The sequence below is a fragment of the Coffea eugenioides genome, chromosome 2 (assembly GCF_003713205.1).
Source record: "Coffea eugenioides isolate CCC68of chromosome 2, Ceug_1.0, whole genome shotgun sequence".
In the NCBI taxonomy this organism is placed as follows: Eukaryota; Viridiplantae; Streptophyta; class Magnoliopsida; order Gentianales; family Rubiaceae; genus Coffea; species Coffea eugenioides.
The window spans coordinates 23,930,024-23,954,394 of NC_040036.1; the positions used below are offsets into that span (position 1 = coordinate 23,930,024).

A 24,371-nucleotide genomic window follows, 5' to 3' on the forward strand; every position below is an offset into this window, starting at 1 on the left:
TAAAACTCATGCCTCTTAATGTACCAATCTGCCCCTACATTTTATTGAAAAGACAGAAATACCTACAGAGGCTCATAGGTGTCTCGTTGTAATTGGATCCAATCCTCGAATATGCGAATCAGGTGAACCGCCCTATTATTGGAGTAAACCCACTAAATGCTCTTGCACAGCTGACTGCACTGAAGTGAAGTCAGTGAAGTCCGAAAGTCGCTGCCAGTGCCTGTAAACAATCGAAACTTCAGGACTCTCATAACCCTCTCGAAGCCATCAAAAAACCCAGAAAAATTTTATCTTTAATTGGGTTTTCATCAATGGCCATAACCAGTTAATCTTGAAAAGGGACAGTTTTGATCAAAGATTTAGCAAATGGAGCCCCATTTTAGATCTGGATTTTGGTTATTTTTCGTTGTTCTTCTCTTTGTTGGCCTTTCTGGGAATTTGATTTCTGCTCAAACTCGCAGTCCAAAAAATGTACAGGTGGCTCTCAGGGCTAAGTGGTCTGGTACTCCACTTCTTCTAGAAGCTGGGTATGCTGTTTCTACGAATTAAACGCTTGGATGGTTATTTTTTGTTGGAAAGGATACTCTTATCATTTATGGATTTTTCCCTCCAATTTATGTTAACCGTAATTAATCTGTTTTTACTAATGTATTCTTTATTGGATAGTTCTTCTCTGATGTTATGATCAAAATTCCTAGTGAAGGAGTAAAGCTGGTTTTTCTATCCAACTTTGTGATTGGTCCTCTCTCTCTCTTTCTCTCTCTAATGCTCCTATTAGTGGGGTTCTAATTTCTAAATGTTTGGAGGGTAAAGATGAAAGAGATAATTGACTCCCTTATGCTTTCTTGGAGTGTCAATGCGTCAGCATTTGATTGTTTTTGTGTCGTTAAATTGTGAAAAACACTCCAAACTTACCCGTACTGCTATTTTCTGAGAATGAATTTTTAATCTGCCGATCAGAGTTCAATATTTAATACTTTGGTGTTGGTGGTTGTACAAGTAAAATCAGGAGCTTTTTAGCTGCTTTTTGAGGTTTTTGGTGCTTAATACTGGGAGTCCTTGGAGAAAATGAGAAATTAGCTTGACCATCTGAGGATGTCCTACTTTCTCTTGAATTTGTGCTATTTTGTAGTTGTAGTTCTTGAATTCGGCTTTAAATGACATTAATGATGATTTTTATGATTTTTAATAATAAGTAGCTTTGGTTGAGTTTGTTAATTTTCATGCTGAATCCTTGATAGGGTCAAGAAACTTAGCTTTCACAGGTTTCTTTACTAATCATGTTTGGGAAAAACACTCTCCATGTCTCATGAGATGTTGCTGTTCTTTTGACAGGGAGTTACTGTCTAGTCAATGGAAAGATTTTTATTGGGATTTTACTGAATTTTGGCTTCTCAAAGGAAGTGAAGACTCTGGTTCTCATACTGCAAAAGATTGCTTGAGAACAATTGTAAACTATGGGAAGTCTTTGTTAAGCAAACCTTTGGCATCAGTTTTTGAATTTTCTCTCACCCTTCGATCAGCATCGCCGAGGTTAGTGCTGTATCGGCAGTTAGCAGAGGATTCTCTTTCATCGTTTCCTCTGGTTGATGATAGCTCAGCTTCTAGCAATGAGGGAGGTTTTGAAACAAATGATAATGCCAAAAGCAAAAAAGTTGAACCGTTGCTCTTGGGAGTGAACTCAAGAGCTCCTAATGGAAAATGTTGTTGGGTTGACACTGGGGCAGCACTACTTTTTGACGCAAATGAGTTGCTACTTTGGCTTGAAAATCCTGATAAAGCGTGAGTCTTGCTCTGTAATTCATGTTGTATTTCTTTCTTTAATTTTACAAGGTTTTCAATTATCTCACTGAAGGTTGTTAGTACACTGTTTAACAATATTGTTTTTACTGCCAGAACCACTGATACATTTCAGCAGCCCGAGCTTTTTGAATTTGATCATGTCCATCCAGATTCAAGTATTGGAAGTCCTATTGCCATTCTGTATGGAGCTCTTGGGACGGACTGCTTTAAGGAATTTCACAATGTCTTAGTTGGCACAGCCAGACAGGTAGGGCTTAAGTAGTTAGGTAATGTTTTTGTTGCATGTTATTTTAGTTGATTTTGCTGTTTCTTTGGCACCACCTTTTGTTAATAAGTTACTGGTTTAAGAAAAGCTACCATTAGAATAGCAATACAATTGTTTGTTGTCAAGTAAAGTTTAAGTCTGATCACTTTCACTTGCATAAATAAGACAAATGCTTGTGAGCTCTGACATTTGGATTAAAAAGTTTACCATGTCTAAAGAAAATGATTACCTTTCTAATCTGAAATGTGTTGCAACAAATATATACATACGTATATGTATGTATGTGTATAATGCACATGTACAGTTTTTGTTTGTTTTTCTTTCTGTTCTTCAAATATGTACAGATTGCCTCTTAACTGAGCAGTGAATGTACTTCTAACAGCACACATCCAAGGATGATGGTTTTTTATCTGATGAACCTGTGAAAGAAGCATTAGTTTCTTAATTTGTTAATGCTATCCATTGCTTTCTGATTCATTCCATGATTGAATGCAGGGTAAGATCACCTATGTTGTTAGACCCATATTACCTTCTGGCTGTGAATCCAAAGTTGGTCATTGTGGAGCCATTGGTACCAGAGATGCTGTGAACTTGGGTGGCTATGGTGTGGAACTTGCTTTGAAGAACATGGAGTACAAAGCTATGGATGATAGTGCTGTTAAGAAAGGTCTGTTTTTTATTCAGGTTACTCCACTGTAGCATTCTGTGTCTGGATTTGATGTTATCTAGGAATGAATTGCTATTTAACCAATTTCCTATAGTTTTTCATCTCTCTTTCATCCTTTTTGTTGCCTTCTGCATTAATGAGGTACTGTAATTCGAGTTATAATCTCTAGAGTTTATGCCCCGAGAAGTATTGATTTTGTTTTCCCAGATTCACTGAACTGCTATAAGGTGATTTTAGTTCTCACGGCCCGTACAACCATTTAGCTCTGCAGAAATAAATAGTTTAAATTAAAAAAGAAAAAGAAACTACTAACCATGCAAATTGAAGCACTATCCCTGAGAAATTCTGTCCGAGGGAAGTTATGGGAAGACGTAAATCTTTACTTGTCCCATTTTGGTGCAAGAAATCCATTCCAACATCTAGGATCCATGAATGGTGTTTTTGTAAAAAGGTGGGTGGTCAGTTGAACCTGTGATGGTAACACTTCTTGAATGCAACATCTTGCCAAAATTGTAGATCCTGGGTGAATATATATGCAATTAGCTTTTGCTGTTAAATTAGATGAGACCTACAGTATCTATGATGTATGGATAGGTTCATTTGAAAAGCTGGTTCCATAAAGAGTGTTGTGGAATACTTCTTGAATGCAACATCTTCTGAAACATCCTAGAGTTCAGGTGAACCTGTAGTTAATTATTGCTGTTAAATCAGATGGATTTCTACACCTCCCACAAGTTGTGTGAGAGTTTTGTTGAACCATGCACTTGATTTAACTAAATGAAGAGAGAGATTTCCATAATTGGCAACAGAATGATGGTTGGTAATTATTTTTTACGAAACCATGGAACTGTTCAAATCAGGAATTATTTTGTAGCTTTCTCCGCCAGTGAGCAGCTGTTTAGAAGGTGTAATTTAATCAGACAAGTGTCTTATTACTTGTCGTGAGCTGTAGCTTTGGTATTGATCTTGACATCGAAGGTCCTCACAGTTCCCTTGAAAACCTTGGATCTCGATGCATATGTCAATGGAGTTGAGTTCCTGCCCTCCTAGTTATGCTATGTATTGGCCCATCCATCCTTGCTTCTCATTTTTTTTTGACTCTATAATTCATCAAACACTGATATTACACTCCAAGTAATCAATGCAAAGCCCTTCAGTAGTGGACATAGGAAGGAAAGGGCAGTGAGAGAGGCAGGACAGATTGTGTAAAGGGGATTGGGAGATAAATACTGTATTTCCCAGTTGTTGGTTGGTTGAATTGACAGTATAGTGCTGCCCTTTTGCCACAAATTATCAGAAATTTGGATGGAACCTAGGAGTGGGGTTTTTTTGCCATTCTTGAAAGTTTTGTCACTACTCGCCACTACCAAACTTCAGGGGTTCCAAATGAAAAGTACCCTTTTTTATTCTCTCTGTTATATTTCCAGCACAAATGTCTTTATATGCAATGTAAGTTATCAAATTTTTAATTTTCATTGCAGGTGTCACTCTTGAAGACCCTCATACAGAAGATCTCAGCCAAGATGTCAGAGGATTTATCTTCTCGAGGATTTTGGTTAGTTATCTCCATCGTAATTTCATTTAGGGTGTTGGTTCAGTGCCATCAACTTTTATGGCTTGCAATTAAACTAAAACCAATTATTGTGTAAACTTTTCTACATACTAGTTAGTTTGTGTGCAACACACACAAATATTACCTTAATTGAGTGAAGGTGGACTCTGAATTTCTCTGTGGCCATTTCATTATTATTTTTTTTGGGTACTGGGGAGGGCCTATAACCCATTATATCTTTATGGCCACTTTTATCCAGGTAACTGCCAGTGAAATAGTATTCTCTTTTAATTTTTAAATCTAAAAATATTTCTTATTGAGCAGCTGTAGGAAAAGAACAGGTATCTTCTTATTGAAGTTGGAACTAAGTGTGATTCTATAATTTTTTGGTTAACTGATTGGTCCTATTCTGCAAGCCAAAAATTGATTTCTCATGATGGGAGAGCTTTTAGAATCTATCTATTCATCAAGTTTGGAGGTTCTTTAGCAAATTCTTTCCTTTAACTAGTAAGGAAAAACCTTGGTGTAATCGTGCAAGGTTCTTATGTTGTGGACTGGATCCTGTAAAAACAGGCAGTTGTGATGATCTCAGAAGTGTATTTTGCTTCTTTTTTTTTTAATTAGTGTATAAATATTAAGAAATGTAAAGCTGGTGTGACTGGTGGCAGTTAATTGGAATTTAATTTCGCATTTGATAATAATACAAACCAGTTATATTGAGAGTGTTGTTATAGGACCCTCGAGTATTGTTAAGCACCTCTTATTGCTTCTTATCATTAAGTTTTGGGAAGATAATCCTTTTCTATTGTGTCTTGCCTTTGTGAATTGGGGGCATAAGTTGTGTAAGTAGCTGTTCTAGTTTATGATTAGTTAGATACAATATTTTTGTCTGCCATTACCACAGGACAAATTTTACAGGCCTTTTGCCAGTAGGTTTACATGTCTTATCTGCCATGAACATCCCTCCAGTTCCTTTATCAAACATTGTCAGTATTGAGGTGGAACAGAGACAGCAATGGGAGATGGAGAGTGAAATATTTGATCAGCTATTCGAAGTTTGTTAATAAGCAGGCTGTTAAAACTTTTTACTACCTCTGTTATGTGGGCTAGGTTAAGGTCTCATTTTAGTAGGGCATCCCTTGTTGTCATGTGATTTGTGCTTCTGCTGCAATTGACTATTTTTCTACTTCAAAATATTTTTTCTGTGTTGCTCTTTTTTAGGTTAACGGTGATATTATTGAGAATAAACCTGATGACAAATCAGGCAACCCATTGACTGATGTAACATTGCAAAAAGATAAGGGTTGTATTTTTATTGATGTAGGCAAGGTTGAATTCCTGCTGATAGATCTGTAAGTTGGAAGTTCTAGTGCATGAATTGTCTGGTGAGACTTATAGGAAGCATTTGTCTAAATGCTCCTTAGCTGTAACAAGCCTAGAATTTGATTTAATGATAATGATATTAGAAGACTGGCTATCCTGCCCAGCTATCTAGACCTTATGTTCTTTGTTTATGTCTCCTTGAGTAGGAACGCAAGCCAGAATTAACATCTGAGGTTATGGCTTTCAGAGATTATCTGTTGTCATCCACAATATCTGACACATTGGATGTTTGGGAATTGAAAGGTAATCATCCTGATTTCTCTCTTAGTTATGATTGCTTCCAAACTATGTTGGTTGCTGAAGTACATTTTATTTTTCAACATAATCCAGATCTTGGTCATCAAACTGCACAAAGGATAGTTCATGCATCTGATCCTTTGCAGTCAATGCAAGAAATCAATCAGAACTTTCCTAGCATTGTCTCTTCTTTGTCTCGTATGAAGGTTGGTATCTTGCATAGCAGTTTTTTTGTGCGATAGAAAGCTATTCATGTAATACTAGCTCTCAGTTGTATGTAGATTACATGTAGGCTGACAAATTCCTTTTGTAATTCAATACTTTTCAGCTCAATGATTCCATCAAAGATGAAATTATTGCAAATCAGAGAATGATCCCGCCTGGCAAGTCTTTGTTGGCTCTGAATGGTGCCTTAATCAATATTGAAGATGTTGACCTTTATCTGTAATGCTTTTATCCCCAGCTGAGTTGTTTTTTCTCTACCAGTCTTATATTCTGTCCATGGCGTATTTTCCTTTAAAATTTGTTATCTGAAGGAGACTTAAGACTATGTCTAGGCAAGGGCTTACAGGAAAGGTGGCATAATGACTCTTAAACCAAGGACTCATGGAACTAAATCGAGTGAAAAGTCAGCGATGATTTAACAGGGACGATATTGATTGCCATAAGCTGAATTTTGTTTTTCTCTTTCATAAGGAAACAATTACTGCCAATATCTCAAGGACAATTTATTTGTATAACCAATGAATTATGCATATCTCCGTGTTATATCCCTGAGTTCAGAAGAACATATAATTGGTAGGCTGGGTTGCTCCTTCAAGATTGCTTTGAACAGGTTAAAGGCACCACAGCTACATCTTGTGATTGCAAGGGCTTGTTTCCACTGAGATCCCACTGTAGTGGGAGCCTTTGTGATGGGTTTGTCTGGGACCAGCTTGAATTAGATTTTTTTTTGTGCACTAAAGTGTCCATTTAGATGTCCTTTAAGGGAAGATATTGACTGGAGCATATGAATTTCTCCACCCCAATCTCTCTTTTTAATCTCCCAAGAGTCTTTTTGACAGCGTACCATTTACTGAACCTGCCCAAAGCTTCATTATTGTTTATTTTTTGTTGATTTTGTTTTATTTAGATTCTAATTTATTCCTTTAAAAGTTTTTTCACTAGCATTTGGGCTCAAGCAAACACAAATGGTCCCTTTAAGGGGAGATGTTGAACTGAGCATATGACTTTCTTTATCCCAGTACTTCACTCTTTAATCGCCCAAAAGAGAAGAATGTTTTTGATGGCATATTATTTGCCATACCTGTCCAAAGCTGCATCTTGTTTTAGTTTGTGCTGATTTTGTTTTATTTAGATTCTAATTTACTTCATTAAAGTTTTTTACCAGCATTTGGGTTAAAGAAACACAATATGAAATTTCATTGGGAAAGAGAAAAAGTTTCTTAATTTCCGGTTTTCCTTGCAACTCCTTTATGTTTGGAGAATGAATCTTTTTCTAGAATACAAAAAATCTTTAATGCACAAGCCATACGAATTTGGGAAAGCTGAACATCTTTATCCAGCTAGTACATTGTGGATGGGTCTTAAAACCTATATAAAGAGTTGTATCTTAATCTAATTTTGGGAAGGAAGAATGGTTCGTGTTGATACTTTCTTTTGATGAGTGAAATAATTCCATCTTACAAAACATGTGCACAAATTATGGAGTCAGATATGAACACTATAAGAGCATCAAATTTATAGCTGTAGAACCTGAATTTATTATATAGGGCAACACCACAAGAGCATTAATCCTTGCTAAAGAACTATACAACTTGGGAACAGATTATCTGTTCCAAGTCCAAACATAGAGAAGCAAACAAACAGTTGAGGCTCTTTAATTTCTCTCTCTTCTTATTGGCTAAACATTAGCATGAAGTGCTATCTTCCTTTAGCCACAGTTATGACACTTTATGCCTGCAGACAATAATTTAGTAAGGCTTCCTTGATGATAAGATATTTTTTTGTTCAACAAGGTCTGAATGACTTCTTTCATAATGCTATATGCACCTTTTCAGTGCTTCCTACATTATAAGATTCCAAACTTTTGGAATACCTTTGCAGTTAATTTGCTGTTCTGTTGAAAATTGATACAAGTCTGGTTTCATCTTAAGAAAATATTCAAATGCTTAGGGGTAAACAGTATGCCTCACAAAAGGAAAGAAAAAAGAAAAATAGTATACCTCATGAGAAATAAAAAGCCTGAAAACCCTTTCAAGCTGAGTTTCAAGCTGCTTCAGTCAGATTAACTGAGACCAAGTGTTAACTGATGCTTTATTGGCTGGTGTTCTCTCATCTGTTTTACATAAGCAAAGCGTGAGGCCTACGAACCTATGTTGGTGTCCTGTAATAACAAATGATTTCTTTGAGTTTGAACCTCATCCTTTACTTAAACTTTTTTTTTTTTGGATCTTCTTCATGTCGATTTGCAAAAATTCTTCGTTCACCTTATAACTATTAGAATCCTTTATCTAATAGTGTTTGGTGCTGCTCTAGAGAGTTGCTTAAGGGGGTTCATAGTTTGCCTGCAATTCTACTGGACTGCTAGCACTGGAAAGTAGACCAGGATGTTAAGAAGTGTTGGAGGTTAACCTTTTGGTCCATCTGTTGTTTGACTCTGCTACTATAACCCATTTCTAAGTAACTGAGACAATACACACACACACACTTGGTGACCTCTTACTACAGAATGATGGTGAACAATGGAACACCCATGGCCTTTCGACTCTGAGTTTGAAAGGTTAGGAAGAGAAGTTGCTTCTGAAGACCAACTGAAGAGTGACCTAATTGAGTTTTGACTTTATTTTTCGAATTTGTTTTTCCAGTCCGGTTGGACAAAGTTAAATCTTTTTAGGTACATCATTCGCTTTTACTATCAGCACTTCCATTTGGATTTATCTCCTGAAAGTATGTGTCTTTTTTTTTTTTATTCCTTTATTGTCAGGTTGGTTGACATGGTCCAGCAGGAGTTATCATTGGCTGATCAATTTTCAAAAATGAAGGTAAGAAAGCAAAATCTTTCTCAAATTTGGTGACAGAATTTGATTTAGGGGCAAAGTAGAGGCTATGTGGTCTTAGCTATTGTGTCTGGGTGTTCTTTTATGTTTTTTTCGCCTGGCCTAGTAAACAAGATAATCTTATAAAGCGTATTTATTTTTTGTTGCTGGCCTCTCTAGAGTTTCGAAAATACAATGTACCTGTTTGCTGGGAAGACTGCCATAGTCAGTCATTTGATAGAATAATATCATACTCCTTGTACTATGATGCTTTGTGTAATCTTTATTCTACTTCACAGATTAAAGGAACTCAACCTTAAATTAATTATGTATAATTTCCTTCAGTCATTATTTAACTTTTGACAATGCTATTTGCATGAATTTTGCATCCTTTCTCCCAGATGTGTAAATTTATACTGTAATATTTTTCAATAAATTTTGGAGTGGTATTTCATTTGTGCGAGTATTAGACCACTAATCCTTCAAGCACATTTGGAGAAAAGGTCAATGGCGTTATCAACATTCTTATTGACACCAGGCAGTATGAAAACTACATCCTTATGCTGTGCCTTTTATTAATGGATGTGAGAAGCTTGAATCTGATATGCCAGAATATTTAAACTAAAGATTGTCTCTGTTAGCTTATTTTCTGTTTCTGTTTACTATCTACTATACTCATATGCTACTTAAGCATGTCGATTGAAAAAATTTCTCTGCTTTAGGTGCCATTTCATAGTACCAAGAATGTAGACTTGTGATGTGTATGGTTATGGATTTATTATGTTTGTGGAATTTTGGCCAATGTTTTCTATGTATTTGTTTGTTTCTGCAAGTACAATCAATGTTATCTTGGCTAGAGTCAGATTTTCTTTTCCTCTTTCCCACCAGCTTGCCTACACACTTATTAATTTTCGTTTTTTGGTTCTCAATAGAAGCAGCTGAAAGATAGAGCTGTACTAAGATTTTGTGTATACTTTTTGGATCATTTTTGAGGTACATTACTAATAGCTTATCAATACCCCCAGATTCCTTCAACCAATGTGAGGAAACTTCTTTCAATTCTACCGCCTTCGGAATCCAACATGATTCGAGTAGATTTTCGTTCTACACATGTTCACTATCTCAATGATTTGGAGCATGACATCATATATAAGCGTTGGAGCAGCAGTATAAATGAGGTGAATTTTTAAGTTGAATTGTATTGTGTTTTCTTGTAGCTTTAGACTGCTTAGGTTGTATATTGTCCATAAACAAACTTTTCTCTCTTTTTGATGTAGATTCTTATGCCAGTTTTCCCTGGACAATTACGATATATTCGTAAAAACATATATCATGCAGTTTATGTTTTGGATCCAGCTTCCATTTGTGGGCTTGAGGCAAGTTACTAGTCTGTTAGATGTTCTACTTTTTAATGTTTTAATTGCTCATGTAACCTTCAAAATCATGCAGACCATCGAGATGGTTATTTCTTTATTTGAGAATAACCTGCCTATGAGATTTGGTGTGATATTGTACTCTGCGAACATAATCCAGAAGATTGAAGCTAATGGTGATGAGCTCCAACGTAGTCTGGAGGATGACCTTAAATCTGAAGAAGACGTTTCCAGTTTGGTAATGGCATCCATCTTATTCTAATTGTTAGAACCCTCATCTATAGTCAGAACAGTAATTGCTATTTATCCTCTTATTGGAAAAAATTAAAAGAAAAAATTTAATCATGGCCTGTTCTTCCTTGGTAATCCTGGAAAAACTTATCTGTTATGATTCAATTGAAGTGCTTCTTCTAGGAATTACAAAAATGAGCATTAATTTGTTTTATCTAGTTCTCATTCAGTGATATGATTTAGTTTTGTCTTTTAGACTTTGCTCATAAGAGCCTCTACCTTCAGCACTTGATACCAAGGATTACTGGGGTGGTAATTTCTGTAACAGAGTTCACAATTACTTTGCCTGCAATTCTTTGAAACTCATTGGTATTGTTCCTTCTGGTAAATCTTGGGCCTGAATTGCAAACAGAGTAGTTTTGGAGACCAAGTTGTTACCTTGACCAAGTAAACTTGGGTTTGGTTCCAAGAATTTGACCTTTACACCTTTCTGGACTCTAGTTTGGAGTACAAATGCACGCCTAACCTGGTGTGATCATGCAATCATCCAGTGAATCAATGGCCAACCCACTAGTTAAATTACCAAAGTCCTTTGAAGTTTTATAGATGAAAAACACATATTCAAAACATATAATATTTAACTCAATAACTTCCTAAGCTGGCTCATTGCAAATTTGGGAAATGTCAAATTAAAGGCTTGGAGTCAAGGTCTTTGGTTCCAGATACTTTGGTGGCATGAGCCCTTCACCTGTTATAAGGAAAGAGGCTGCCTAATCGATTCTTTTCTCAGTACAGTGATACCAATAAACTACCCTCCAAGCTAATGGAAATGAACTCCAAGCTGTTGTGTTGTTTTTCTAAATATGACGCAAGAGTTCATAGATTGAGCAGGTAGTTTATCTCTGTAAGCACCGCACCCAAAAACTGCTCACACAGAAACGAAAGTGAGGAGCTGATAGGATTATTCAAGACATGATTGACCTACAATAGTATCTTGAATGGATATAAAATCTCTAGTTGTTGGTGGAAAGTGTATCTGTAAGTAGATCAAGATTCATGTTGTAAATTCAGATAAGCAAATGAAGACTAATTTGTACTTATGTTGTGGACAATATTCTGTCAGGAAAGAGCTTAAATTTTATGAGTGAATGAAATGTCTTATGTTGAACAGTTTGAATATTTTTTTCTGTTTGTTTCACGTTAGTAATGACAAATTGAATGTATAGTAGTAACTGATACTGTTGGTAATCCTATTTGCAGGTCATTCGTCTTTTCCTCCATATAAAGGAAAACCATGGGAATCTAATGGCTTTCCAGTTTTTGAGCAATGTATGTCCTTAGTTTCTTTACTATTATTGTTGGTCTGCAGTATTCTTGTCACGTAATTTCTTTCTTCATATTTCAGCCGAAAAAAAGAATATGCAATATGTCTGTTGCTAATCATCAATTAATGTGTGTGCCACTGAGCTACCTGTTTTATCGCCGACAGAAATTAAAAAAAAAAAAAGATTGTCATGTTTAAATTGATCAAAAACTTTGTACTGAATAATCCATGTGGATTTGCTTAAGAAATGTCTGTTAACTGTGTTGCCTGCAATCTGCGTCTTTTATACTAATCCAGATAAAACATAGGAATTAGCATGTGGGCTATTGCATGTGTAAATAATTAACTGTCTTATATCCCAGGACCAGGAGTGTGGTTAGGCTAAGCATTGTTTGATGATGCTGGCCTTCTGAAACATGTCTAGTTTAGGTGTGGTTCATGTATTAAGGTCTACATTTCAATATTGCATCATTTTTACTGTATTAATCTGGTTCCTTCTTTCAATATCTTATTCTTGGAAATTGAATATGGCAAATCAATCTGTCATTTGTTATAGAATGATGAGTTTGCCAGAGGATTAGTAACACACGATTGGGAACCTCTGTTCTTTTCATCTGGCAGTGCACATTTTTCTTTTTTCTTTTTTTTTTTGTTGGGGGGGGGGGGGGGGACTTGGGACTACAGCAACAAAATGCATGGATTTGTAGATCACTCTTGTGCATATGATTCTTCAGCTCTGAGTGCATCAAGGGGCACCAGTCTCTTAGTTCATTTAACATAACTAAGTAGATTGCCTTCCATGGAAAATGCAGGTAAATAAGCTGCGCGTTGAATCTGCCCCTGAAGAGGCTCCTGAAATTCATCATGTGGAAGGAGCTTTTGTGGAAACCCTATTGTAAGTTTCCAAAATAACTACATATTATACATCTTATGTAAGATACCGATAGTTATTCATATTTTTTTGTGTATCCACATCAAAGTAGACATTTGTGCAGTTTCTCTTGCTACTTGTACAGCATTAATATGGTTATTTTCTTGACATTATATCTTCAGACCTTCCGCAAAAACTCCACCTCAAGATATTTTGTTGAAACTCGAAAAGGAGAAAACATATCATGAGCTATCTCAAGAAAGCTCCATGTTTGTTTTTAAGCTTGGTTTGGCCAAGCTGCAATGCTGCCTCTTGATGAATGGGCTTGTCTATGACTCTAATGAGGTACAGCTACCAATTCTGTTTTAAAAATTTTTTTGCACTATATGTAATTCTTAGGATTTGCTTGAAAACTATTTGCATTTACTTGCAGCTATTGATATGATTCACTATCTACTGTTGTACAGCTGAAATTTTTTGTGGTGCTTACCTCATAATGCCTATCCTTTTTTTTTTTGGGTTCAAAGTGCTTTTTGGACGATTTTCCCTCTTCCCTACGGATTGCTAGATAAATTCAGGTCAAATTCGTCATGTGTCTGTTTGTGCCATAATTCCTCTTTTTCGTAAGTGATCCAACTTCTTTTAGTAGTTTGAGCTAAATTTTTTATATGTGTTCTAATACCCTGTGTCTGAATGGATTGTTACATCACATGTTCGTAAGTGATCCAACTTCTTTTGCTTGCATGGATTGTTACATCACTCTGAAACCTCAGTGTCTGAATTGCAATGTGGTGAAATTTAATCTATAAAGTTGGAATAGATTGAAACACTAATATGGTGATATCATTCTGATTATCCAGGAGGCGCCTTTTAATGCCATGAATGATGAGCTTCCTAGGATACAGGAACAAGTTTATTATGGCCTCATAAATTCAAATACAGATATTCTGGACAAGTTTCTTGCAGAAAGTGGCATCCAGCGCTATAATCCTCAGGTACTGAAAATTTGACTCCAATCTATAGACTTCATCTGCTGTGAATGCTTATGGGACCTGTTAACTTGCATATATAAGTCGTCTCTGTTCTGTTCTAATGCTGTAGATTATAGCTGGTGGAAAAGTTAAACCAAAGTTGGTCTCCTTATCTGCGTCGATTCTCAGAAATGGGTCTTGGATAAATGAGATTAGCTACCTGCATTCTTCTGATAGTAAGTTGTAGCCTAGCTTGAACTATCCATTTTCAAAGTTAAATGCAGTTGTAGTAGTTATTGGGTTTTTAAATGTATCTTTCGAATATAATCTCTTCTTCATCTATTTTACTAGCTGTGGATGATATAAAGCCCGTGTCTCATCTTCTCGCTGTCGATTTTACTTCAAAAAAAGGGATTAAAATGCTTCGCGAAGGACTAAGTTATCTGGTAATTGCATCCTTTATCATTTATACCTTGCAGTTATCTGTGGGAATTTAGGACCTTTATTCTGTTTGCAGATGGGAGGTTCAAAAATTGCACGTTTAGGTGTGTTGTTTAATTCTAATGAGGAAGCTAATTCACTGAGTTACATATTCGTGAAAGTCTTTGAAATAGCTGCATCTTCTCATAGGTTTGTCGAAAATTTCCTACTTTTTACAGTTTCAGCTAGTTGATTCTTGAATTGGTCCTATTTCATGTGTATATTGAGTGCTTATGTTTTGTTTACCTTTTTAATTTGACATCTCCTAATTCCCCAATAATGCTTGATGGGCCTATGCAGTCATAAGAAAGGCGTTTTAGAATTTTTGGATCAAGTATGCTCGTTGTATGAACGGGAGTACATGACATCAACTTCTCCAGATAATGAAAAAAGCCAAGAGTTTATTGATAAAGTTGTTGACTTAGCTGTTGCAAGTGGATTGCCATCCAAGGGCTATGAATCCCCTCTTTCCACTTTTTCAGTTGGTAAACTGAAAAATCACTTGATTAAGGTTTGCATCATGTTTTTTTCTCCTTTTGAATTTTGACTTCTACACAGATGAATAAGATATAACATTCTTATTCTTTTACCGTTCAATGTAGCCTTCATTTCTTTTTTTGCTTTAGTACTCTCGGCAAAGATTAAAAGGGCATAGTCTCTCATGTTTTTACTTTATAATGGCATTTAAAAGGTTTTAGCCTTTTAGGTCAAGTATTTAATTTCGAGGCTCACTTTTAACTATACTCTCTCATTTTGATACCACATAGAACATCAGTCAACAAGAAAAAGGTTTATAAAGCAATTTTTGTTTTTTTGGGAGGGTCATTGTGGTATTTGAATAAACATTGACAATTCGGAGTTGTAAGTTTTAGCCATTCCAACATCTTTACAGGTTTCATCAGACTTTCAGTTACTCATGAATACTTGTAACGTGGTCAAATACTAGCTGACATTAACCCTTCAAATGTGCAGGTAGCACAGTTTTTGTACAGGCAACTTGGTTTTCATTCTGGTGTCAACGCAGTTATCACAAATGGGAGGGTGAGTTTGCTTTGAGGTGCCTTATGCTTCATTGAAGTTAGAATCTGGTTTGGAGAATTTTTGGATTTTGATTGGTAGATTGAATTTTGGGAGTGATTTGAAATGCAGTAGTATTGACATCTAAGTCTCCTTATTTTTGGTCCATTCTTAGCTTGTCTTATGTAACTTGCACAGAGAGTATTTTTGAAGGCTTTAAGTCCATTATTGAAAGTTATCTTAGAATAAAAATGAGACAATGATTTCAATATTCCATGGAGTTTCATGCATTTAAACTTGATCAAATTGACCTAGGATGTGATACATTATGTAACTTGCACAGAGAGTATTTTTGAAGGTTTTAAGTACATTATTGAAAGTTATCTTAGAATAAAAATGAGACAATGATTTCAATATTCCATGGAGTTTCATGCATTTAAACTTGATCGAATTGACCTAGGATGTGATACATTATGTTCTCAATCATACAAACGTGTATAATTGGATTTGATGCCATGGATCTGAAGTTTTGCAATCCGTCTATCTAATCTTACCCTAAATCACATTACAAAAGAACTTTTTTGGGATATTGATATTCATAAACTGCAGTTTTTGCTGTGTTAGTTTGTGTTCGATCAGTAATTTGTTCTTTTTTTTTTCCAATTGATCAGTAGTTTCATACATATATACCAGTCATTTTTCTACAATCTCATTTTGTGGTTCTAGGTGGTTCCTGTTGGTGGTGGTGTTTTCTTGAGCCATGATTTGTCTCTTTTAGAGTCAATAGAGTTTAAACAACGCATAAAGCAGATTGCTGACATCATTGAAGAATTAAAATGGGAGGACATGGATCCTGACTTGTTGACAAGGTATGTTCCTGTTGTTGGTTTGTTTTAAATGATATTAATAGTCCCAAAAGAGAATTTGTTTCTTTAATATTCATCATTGTAGTATCCAATAGAATTTTGCTTAGTGATAATGAAAAGTAATGTGGAAGCTAGCAGATTCTGTCAACGTCACAATGGTTACCTCTGATTTATCGTCTGCATCTCTGACCTCTTTTTTTCTACATTATCCTGTATATGAAAAACCTTATTCACCTCCCACTTAGAAGTCTTTGAAAAAGAACTAGGGTTATCAATATAGCTTATTGTTATAGATCCTGTGATGTTGCTCATAATAGATGTCATACTTTTCCTTTTTCAGCAGTTTATGTTTTGCAATACTTAAAAAACTTTGGTTTAAATGTCTGGATGATGCTTTGTCCTTGTAGCAAATTCATCAGTGACATCATCTTGTCCATCTCGTCTTCAATGGCTATGAGAGAACGGAGTTCTGAAAGTGCTCGCTTTGAAATTTTGAGCTCCACCTGCAGGTTAGCTCAATCTTGAATATTGCCTGAACATGGTCAATTGTCCTTGTGAAAATATTTTTCTTTCTTGGAATCATGGTTGAGGCTAATTAACTTCATTACCAAGTTTTCCATAGTTTATTAATCTTTGTAACTACATGATTTGCACATATCAATGTTCAGCTGCTAACCGGGTTTGAAAATTACCTGCTTCCTTGAATGTTTCTGCAGAGGGAAGAAGTATCAGGGAAAATGCTCATTCTGAAAAATGTTAAAGGCCCTTCCGTTAGGGACATATGTTTCCTGAAAAATCTGTTTTGCCCAAGTTCGTGTGCTTAAACATACTGTGTAATATTCTCAAGCATTCACCATTTATGCTTTTCCACATTCATGGTGCTAAAAGTTATCAGAAAATAATTTTGGTTAAGTTACATGAAGTCCTTCACAATGACTGCTCAGAGTTTAATTACTTATTCTTTTATTATCACCTGTGCCAGAGAATGAGGTTTCTCTTGCAAGTTTTATCTTTTACTTCAGGATTCTTTCTGCATAAATTTTTTCTTCAACGTTTTTGTTTGCCATGAATTAGCAAAGGCTATGGATGAAGACCTAGTGCATGAAGAGACTTTAGGATTTTTTATAACTGCTCTGATCTTTGTGAATTGCTGTGATTTTAACGTTGGCACATTCATCTGAACAAATCACAAGATCTTATTTCTTTGTCTTTTCTGACTTGTACTTTCTTTGTCGTATTTCTCTGTGTTGTGCCAAAAAGGTGCAGTCTTCAATACAGGTGTGCTTGTGCACAAGCTTTCATGAGTCCTTTTTTTTAAATAAGCTTGTTGCTGCAGACTACCTAGTTGATTTCACTCTTTTTTTTTTTTGGTGATTTTTAATAATTACATGCTGAAACACATCTTGAAGATTCTTATTGAATTTTTCGAACATGGACATCTTCTTTGGTTGCACTCCTGAATTCCTGGAACATGATTAATGCCCTTTCATTTGAAAAAGCTTGTGTACTAAATTCATTTGATCCCTTTTTGGTAATGCCCAGTGCTGTTGTACTTGACAATGAAGATTCAAGCATTCACATTGATGCTGTTATTGATCCTTTGAGTTCTTCTGGTCAAAAATTATCGTCTCTTCTTCGCTTTTTGTCGAAGTACATTCAGCCAAGCATGAGGCTGGTACTTAATCCAGTGGTATGTTATTTCAGAACCATAATGAATGTGCTTTTTGTTGATAATACTTCTGTTTATTTGCTTTTTTTTTGTATAATTGGTTCTTTTGATGCCTAAAAGAACCTGGATGATTGGTATTAATTTCCATATTGGTTTATTTTCCCCAAAATAGGTCGCTTATACCTAAAGATAAATGAAAAGATGAACTTTACTTTTCATTTTAGTCTGTGCTTTACATAGTGTGTGTCTTGAGGAACTAGTTTCTTGCTTCATGTCTCCTTTGGTTTTTCTGCCAATGTGCCCTTTCTCTTCAAATTCTGTCTCTTAGAATTTTATTGTTTGAAAATTAAACCTTTCCAACAAAACCAGAGTGTGACTTCTGTCATCTTAACTATTTGGATTCTCAAAAAAAAAGACCCTTATTTTTTTTTTTGGGGGGGGTGGGGTGGGGGGTGTCTGTAGTTTGATTATCCTACAACATATTGGAGTCAATTGCCCTGCCTTCAACAAATTATGTTTATCCTACTTTTAACTTGTTTTTGCATTTCTGTATGTTTTGTGATGAAGTTCTTGCTATAAGTCTATAACTCGTGTTGAAAATTTGAAATCATTGGGAAGCTGTATATGAAGATAACAATATTGTGATATTTTCCTTGCAGAGTTCCCTTGTTGATCTTCCGTTGAAGAATTACTACAGATATGTAGTTCCCACACTGGTATCATCAAGCCATCACATCCTCTTGACCCTTTTTAGAATGTTTTGACTGGTGATCTTATTAGTAAATGATTTTGGCAGGATGACTTCAGTAGTATTGATGACACAGTTTATGGCCCCAAAGCCTTCTTTGCAAATATGCCACTGTCTAAAACTCTTACAATGAATCTTGATGTTCCAGAGCCATGGCTTGTTGAGCCTGTAATTGCTATGTATGTTTTTCTTGTTGTTTTCTCTATTGAATTTACTCACATCTCTACATGCTAAATTAATTTTATTTGTCCCTTTGTGTTATGCAACTCTCCTCCAAACGAAATATTTCTAATTCTTTGCCTTGGTGTTTTTAGCCATGACTTGGACAATATACTGCTTGAAAACCTAGGTGATGCCAGAACATTGCAAGCAGTGTTTGAACTTGAAGCTCTTGTTCTTACAGGTATAGGGTTTCAAACACTTAACAAGATTAATATTTTGAATGTTGTTTGGTTTTACTAGTATTTTACAGGCATAAAGTCATCCGTGCATCATTTTCTCACGCCAAGTGATGACTATGTTTACAGGTCATTGCTCAGAGAAGGATCATGAACCTCCCCGAGGCCTTCAGCTGATCCTCGGTACCAAGAGTACACCACACTTGGTTGATACTCTAGTCATGGCCAATTTGGGGTATTGGCAAATGAAAGTCTTTCCTGGGGTTTGGTACCTGCAGCTTGCACTGGGTAGAAGCTCCGAGCTGTATGTCATGAAAGAGGATGGTGATGGAAGTCCGTACACAACTTTGTCAAAGCAGATCACAATAAATGATTTGCGAGGCAAACTAGTTCACTTGGAAGTGTTGAAGAGAAAGGGCAAGGAAAATGAGAAATTATTACTTGCTTCTGATAGTGACGAAAGTCATTCAAGACAAAACAGAAATGTGGGCAATTTATTCTGTCAACAGTATCTACTATTTATTTTGACTTGTCATAAAGTTTGAGGTACATGGCATTTATTGGATGGCTTGTAAGCTGTTAATACCATTTGTCTGTTAATGGTTCAGGGAGATCAGAAGAGTTGGAACTCTAATTTACTTAAATGGGCTTCAGGATTTATTGGTGGCAGTGACCGTTCTAAGAAGATTGAAAGCACTTCAGCGGTAATTATATTTTGTATTTATCTCAAAAATGTAAAGTTTTGGCCCAAGGTGTTAGCATCATGTATGAAGTTGGCTTAATAGTACATATGTTTCCTTTGCTTTCTACTAAGCTTGGTGCTCCAAGGAACCTAAAAACAGTATTTGCCAATGATTGATAAGCTTACACACCTTTGTTTAGGAGCATGGGAATACTGGTCGACGTGGGAAAACGATAAATATATTTTCTGTTGCTTCTGGGCACCTGTGAGTATCATCTTCTGCATCTTCCTTTCTCCTTTATCCACTCTGCATTACAATGATGTCCAGTGACTCTGAAGCGTTGTTTGTGCCGTGGAGCATCCTGAGATAGTATTTATATGTAACAATGTACTCATAAAATTAGGTATATGTCCAAAAATATCTAGCTAGTGTTACATGAAAGGACCTATGAACGCTTCCTGAAAATAATGCTCATTTGTTTTGGAATATTTGTCTGGTCTTTCTTCTTGGACTTAAATTTACTTATTATTCCGCCTTCTGGTTGCCTGATTAGATTCTGTTTCCACAGTTATGAACGCTTCTTGAAAATAATGATGCTGAGTGTCCTGAAGAACACGCGCAGACCTGTGAAGTTCTGGTTTATAAAGAACTACCTTTCTCCTCAATTCAAGGTTTTGTGGTTTCTCATTTTATTCCTCCTGATCTTTGAAAATTGTTATTTTTTGGAGCAGATTGGTATTTTTCAGTTGTCTGAAATGTCTGAGGATATACTTGTCGTTTGTTGTGCAGGATGTAATTCCACATATGGCACAAGAATATGGTTTTCAGTACGAGTTAGTTACCTACAAATGGCCTACATGGTTACACAAACAGAAAGAGAAGCAGCGAATTATATGGGCATACAAAATCTTGTTTCTTGATGTCATTTTCCCTCTTGCTCTGGAGAAGGTGGTTTAGTTTTCTTGCTTATGCATTACTGGGATATGCTTCTTGATTGAGTTAGCATCTGCTGCCCCCCATCCCCACCCCTCCTTTATTTGACTTGTGTTTGCATGCATTATTTGAAGGGGCTAACACTGAAATCCTTGATTGTTCAAACCTGCAGGTTATATTTGTTGATGCAGATCAGATTGTCAGGGCTGATATGGGAGAACTTTATGACATGAATTTAAAAGGACGACCCCTCGCATACACCCCTTTCTGTGATAACAACAAAGAGATGGATGGTTATCGTTTCTGGAAACAGGTGCACACAACCTACTTTCTGTATTCAAAAGTCCTTCCTCCTGCATCCCCCATTCTCTCTCTGTGTGTTTCAAAGAGCACATTAGTAGATATTGGTCGAACACCTGATGGTATCATCACTTTTGCTGCCTGAATATTCCAACTTCTTTGACAGGGTTTTTGGAAGGAACATCTGCGAGGAAGACCATATCATATTAGGTAGGTATAGAACTTTGAACTTATCCAGTATTAGTGTTAGAAATTCTTGATGTAGCTAGATCTGTCATGCATGTACTCCATTGTAGTGCTTTGTACGTTGTTGATCTCATCAAGTTTCGAGAAACTGCAGCTGGGGATCAGTTAAGAGTGTTCTATGAAACTCTCAGCAAAGATCCAAACAGTCTTTCTAATTTGGACCAGGTTAGTCAGTATTTTGATTTATTAATATTTTTTTCTCACTTAGGTTTATCTTTACCCTAAATAGCTCATTATTCTGGTTGTGTGTTGTTTTCTTGCTTAAAATATCACCTTAAAAATAGAAATTCATGTAAATCTACAGGTTGTTAACAATGCTGAGAAATTGTGAATCTTGTAAAAAATATATTTGAGCATAACTTGTTTATTGAGTGTAGATCTCTGTGTGTACTATTCTTAAGTACACAGACATGGTGAATACTTTGGAACCCTAGGTTTGTCTAGCTGTATGCAGTTGGGGTCCTGATGATGTACCTTTAGCAATGTTAAACAATTCCATGGAACCTGCTCCCCTTTCACACATTGTGCCACTTAACTATTTCCCCAACTCTTATCCCACCTTCCAAACTCAAAGGGAGAGGATAAGAAACACCCCAAATATCCCTGAACAGAACTTCATTTAGTAGCCACGTCATGCTAGGGGGGGTGTTCCACATTCAAATCCCAAAGGGCACATGCTCAAACACAAGCATATAAGAGATTAACTCCCAACATTTTGATTTCCCAAAAATTCCAGAGGGGTTTGGAGTTGCAGATGTTTGCAATTATCAGAGCTGAATTTGAACTTCAACATGTATACTCTGCTATCCGAATATATTAACATTTTTAACATCTGCTTTCAACTTTAGTTTCTGAAATTTGATTTTTTTGTCTTGGTTGAAACTGTTAAATATGGTTTGGATCTTGTTATCTACTTAAAAGGAATTTTCAGCAAAAACAGGGGGTCTTTTTTGGTTGACTTTTGTGTCTGTATTCATGGCATTTTTGAGTATTTGTGCCTGTGTGTGTCTGATGTTTTATTTGAGGAGCGGAAAGGTGCTATGGTAAGGGAAGGTACTGGATATAGTTTGAATTATGTCTGTGTATGAGGTGTACGCCATGACATGGGCGTATATCTGGAATTGAACATTACCTGGAGTGAGTTAAGACAGTCTTTGAATGTCTGACTGTGGACAGTTATTGAAACTGTTATGAAGGGTCCAATTGGTTCGTGAACCGGGATTGTAATTGGAATTGGTATTATATATAAATAATTAGTATGGGTATGGCCCTGTGTGATCATTCCAATGTATATTGCTTGGTAAAAACTTTTTAGGTTTAGGTATCAGGAAAAAATATTATTTTCCTTTTCCCTCTTCGTTGCTGGACATACCGCCAGCTTTGGCGGCCAATTGGCAGCAGCTCTTCCTTGAACCACCACTGCTGGCAAACTCAAACAGAATCACAATTAACTGCTACTTTGGAGCTCCTACAATTATTGTATTTAGCCTCAAGATTTCCAAGCTTTTCCAATCTAAGATAGATCTAAATTCAAACTACAAACTTCATCATCTTCTTTGGTTCTGGGTATCTTTTGCAGCCAAAACCACCCACATACCTTATGATTGCCGACTACTGTTTCTAGGTGGAAATTTTGCTGATAGTCAGGTTTTTAAAGAACTACGCTGTAGGTTTATTAAACCATAAAAAGTAGCAGAATTTGGTTTTGGGAGGAGAATATGAGTGAGGAAAGAGGTCCGACGTCGGTGACGAACAAGAAGGTGGAGTAAGAAGGTGAATTTTTACACAGGGATGGTGAGGGAGAGAGAGGAGAATGTCGGGTGAAGATGCAACGTGGTCAGGGTAGAAGTACAGGAACAGACGAGATTTCGAGGAGAGAAGATTCCTATTTATTTTTGGATTTTTTATGTTTCATTTAGGAGTCAAATTTGGTAATCAACCAAAACGTCCCAACATAAGAGTCACCAGATTTTTAGATTTCATTCCAATTTTTCAATGCCCATACCTCTTTAACAAGCAACAAATGTGGTGGTGATTCCAATTCTTGATTCCTGAACCCTCGTACCAAGCGGCGCCTAATATTTATGCTCTTAAAAGAGCTACAAGTGTCTCTCTTGATGTTAGGTGAAGTTTGTGTAACAAGATTTTCTCAAGTATTTCTGAAGTTTATAGCAATATTTATTGTTCTTGTCCATTTCTTTTGGTACTAAGAATGCCATTCCTCTCTTAGGACCTTCCAAACTATGCCCAGCATTTAGTACCCATCTTTTCGCTCCCACAAGAATGGCTGTGGTGTGAGTCATGGTGTGGCAACGCAACTAAATCAAAGGCAAAAACAATAGATCTCTGCAACAATCCTATGACCAAGGAACCTAAGCTTCAGGTGATTCTTATTTTATTGAGAATTGCCTCATAATAAGCCCTTTTTTTTTCGCTTTTTCTCCTCCTCTTTTAATCTGTTCTGGTGTCTAACTGAACTACAGGGTGCAAAAAGAATTGTTGTAGAGTGGCCAGATCTTGACTTAGAAGCAAGACAATTTACAGCAAAAATTTCAGGGGAACCTATTGATCTCAAAGAGCAAGTAGCACTACCTCTTGAATCACAAAGTTCAACCATTCATGATTCATCAGAAGATTGGGAATCAAAGTCAGAGTTGTAAGCAACAGTATCAGAATGGACTCCCGGAGTTTGAAGATCAAACGTAACAGATGCTGTATTTTGCCCTTTCATGAGTCTTTTGACAGCACATTGGCAGATTTTGTAGTCGTAGTTTGCCTGGTTGGGGAACAGCATGCTAATGGAGAGCTACATTATGAGCTTGCATCTGTTATGTGGTTATGGGTTTCTTTCTTAATCAAGCCCTGGAACTGCATTCATTTATCTAAGTTGATTTTGTTGGAAGCCCATTTACAGATACTGGAGATGCTACGTATACTACCTTTTTTTTTTTTTTTTTTTTGGGTTAAGCATCATCTTCTAATGGGTTACTCGGGAGTTCAAAAATCCATAGGAGTCTCTTTAACTAGTGTTAAAACAATACGATGCTAGATACTGTAGATCCATATAATTTTGTTCCCTATTGGATATTTCTGGTAAATTATCCAGAAACAGTGAGATGTATGTCTTAAAAAACAAATCAAGTTGAGGATTATGATTCATACGGAAAGAAGGCTTCTCTGCCTTTTTTCCCTGCTGTCTGGTTACAAGTAGGTTCGATCGCCTCTTGGTTTTTGGAATATTGCCTTGATGCAGCATGGTCGCGGCTGAATTCTTTACGAGGGACATTGGATGAATTGTACAAAGATGAAGTCCAAT

At 36.2% G+C, this 24,371-nt stretch overlaps 1 protein-coding gene across 1 annotated transcript; it reads left to right on the forward strand.

The window, feature by feature from the left end:
• Nucleotides 1-197: 197 nt before the first annotated feature.
• Nucleotides 198-24,265, forward strand: LOC113757990 (UDP-glucose:glycoprotein glucosyltransferase). The gene is made up of 37 exons (XM_027301042.1): nt 198-527; nt 1,336-1,782; nt 1,897-2,050; nt 2,564-2,735; nt 4,217-4,290; nt 5,817-5,913; nt 6,001-6,113; nt 6,236-6,351; nt 8,894-8,951; nt 9,971-10,123; nt 10,223-10,321; nt 10,395-10,556; nt 11,810-11,878; nt 12,686-12,768; nt 12,927-13,089; nt 13,605-13,739; nt 13,846-13,951; nt 14,067-14,161; nt 14,233-14,345; nt 14,496-14,706; nt 15,168-15,236; nt 15,939-16,081; nt 16,486-16,587; nt 17,621-17,768; nt 18,407-18,463; nt 18,544-18,674; nt 18,810-18,898; nt 19,023-19,378; nt 19,502-19,597; nt 19,776-19,840; nt 20,145-20,247; nt 20,366-20,524; nt 20,682-20,822; nt 20,976-21,019; nt 21,106-21,220; nt 23,286-23,438; nt 23,539-24,265. The coding sequence occupies exons 1-37, from the start codon at nt 367-369 to the stop codon at nt 23,713-23,715; spliced, it is 4,929 nt and encodes a 1,642-aa protein (XP_027156843.1). The 5' UTR covers nt 198-366; the 3' UTR covers nt 23,716-24,265.
• The last annotated feature ends 106 nt before the right edge of the window (nt 24,266-24,371 follow it).

What these genes read in the sequence shown, in the direction of transcription:
- LOC113757990 (XM_027301042.1), top strand. Translation starts at nt 367, where the DNA reads ATGGAGCCCCATTTTAGATCTGGATTTTGGTTATTTTTCGTTGTTCTT. An exon ending in TCCAGCGCTATAATCCTCAG is followed by an intron (nt 13,740 to 13,845) that starts GTACTGAAAATT and finishes CTAATGCTGTAG; the next exon opens with ATTATAGCTGGTGGAAAAGT. An exon ending in ATTTTGAGCTCCACCTGCAG is followed by an intron (nt 16,588 to 17,620) that starts GTTAGCTCAATC and finishes GGTAATGCCCAG; the next exon opens with TGCTGTTGTACTTGACAATG.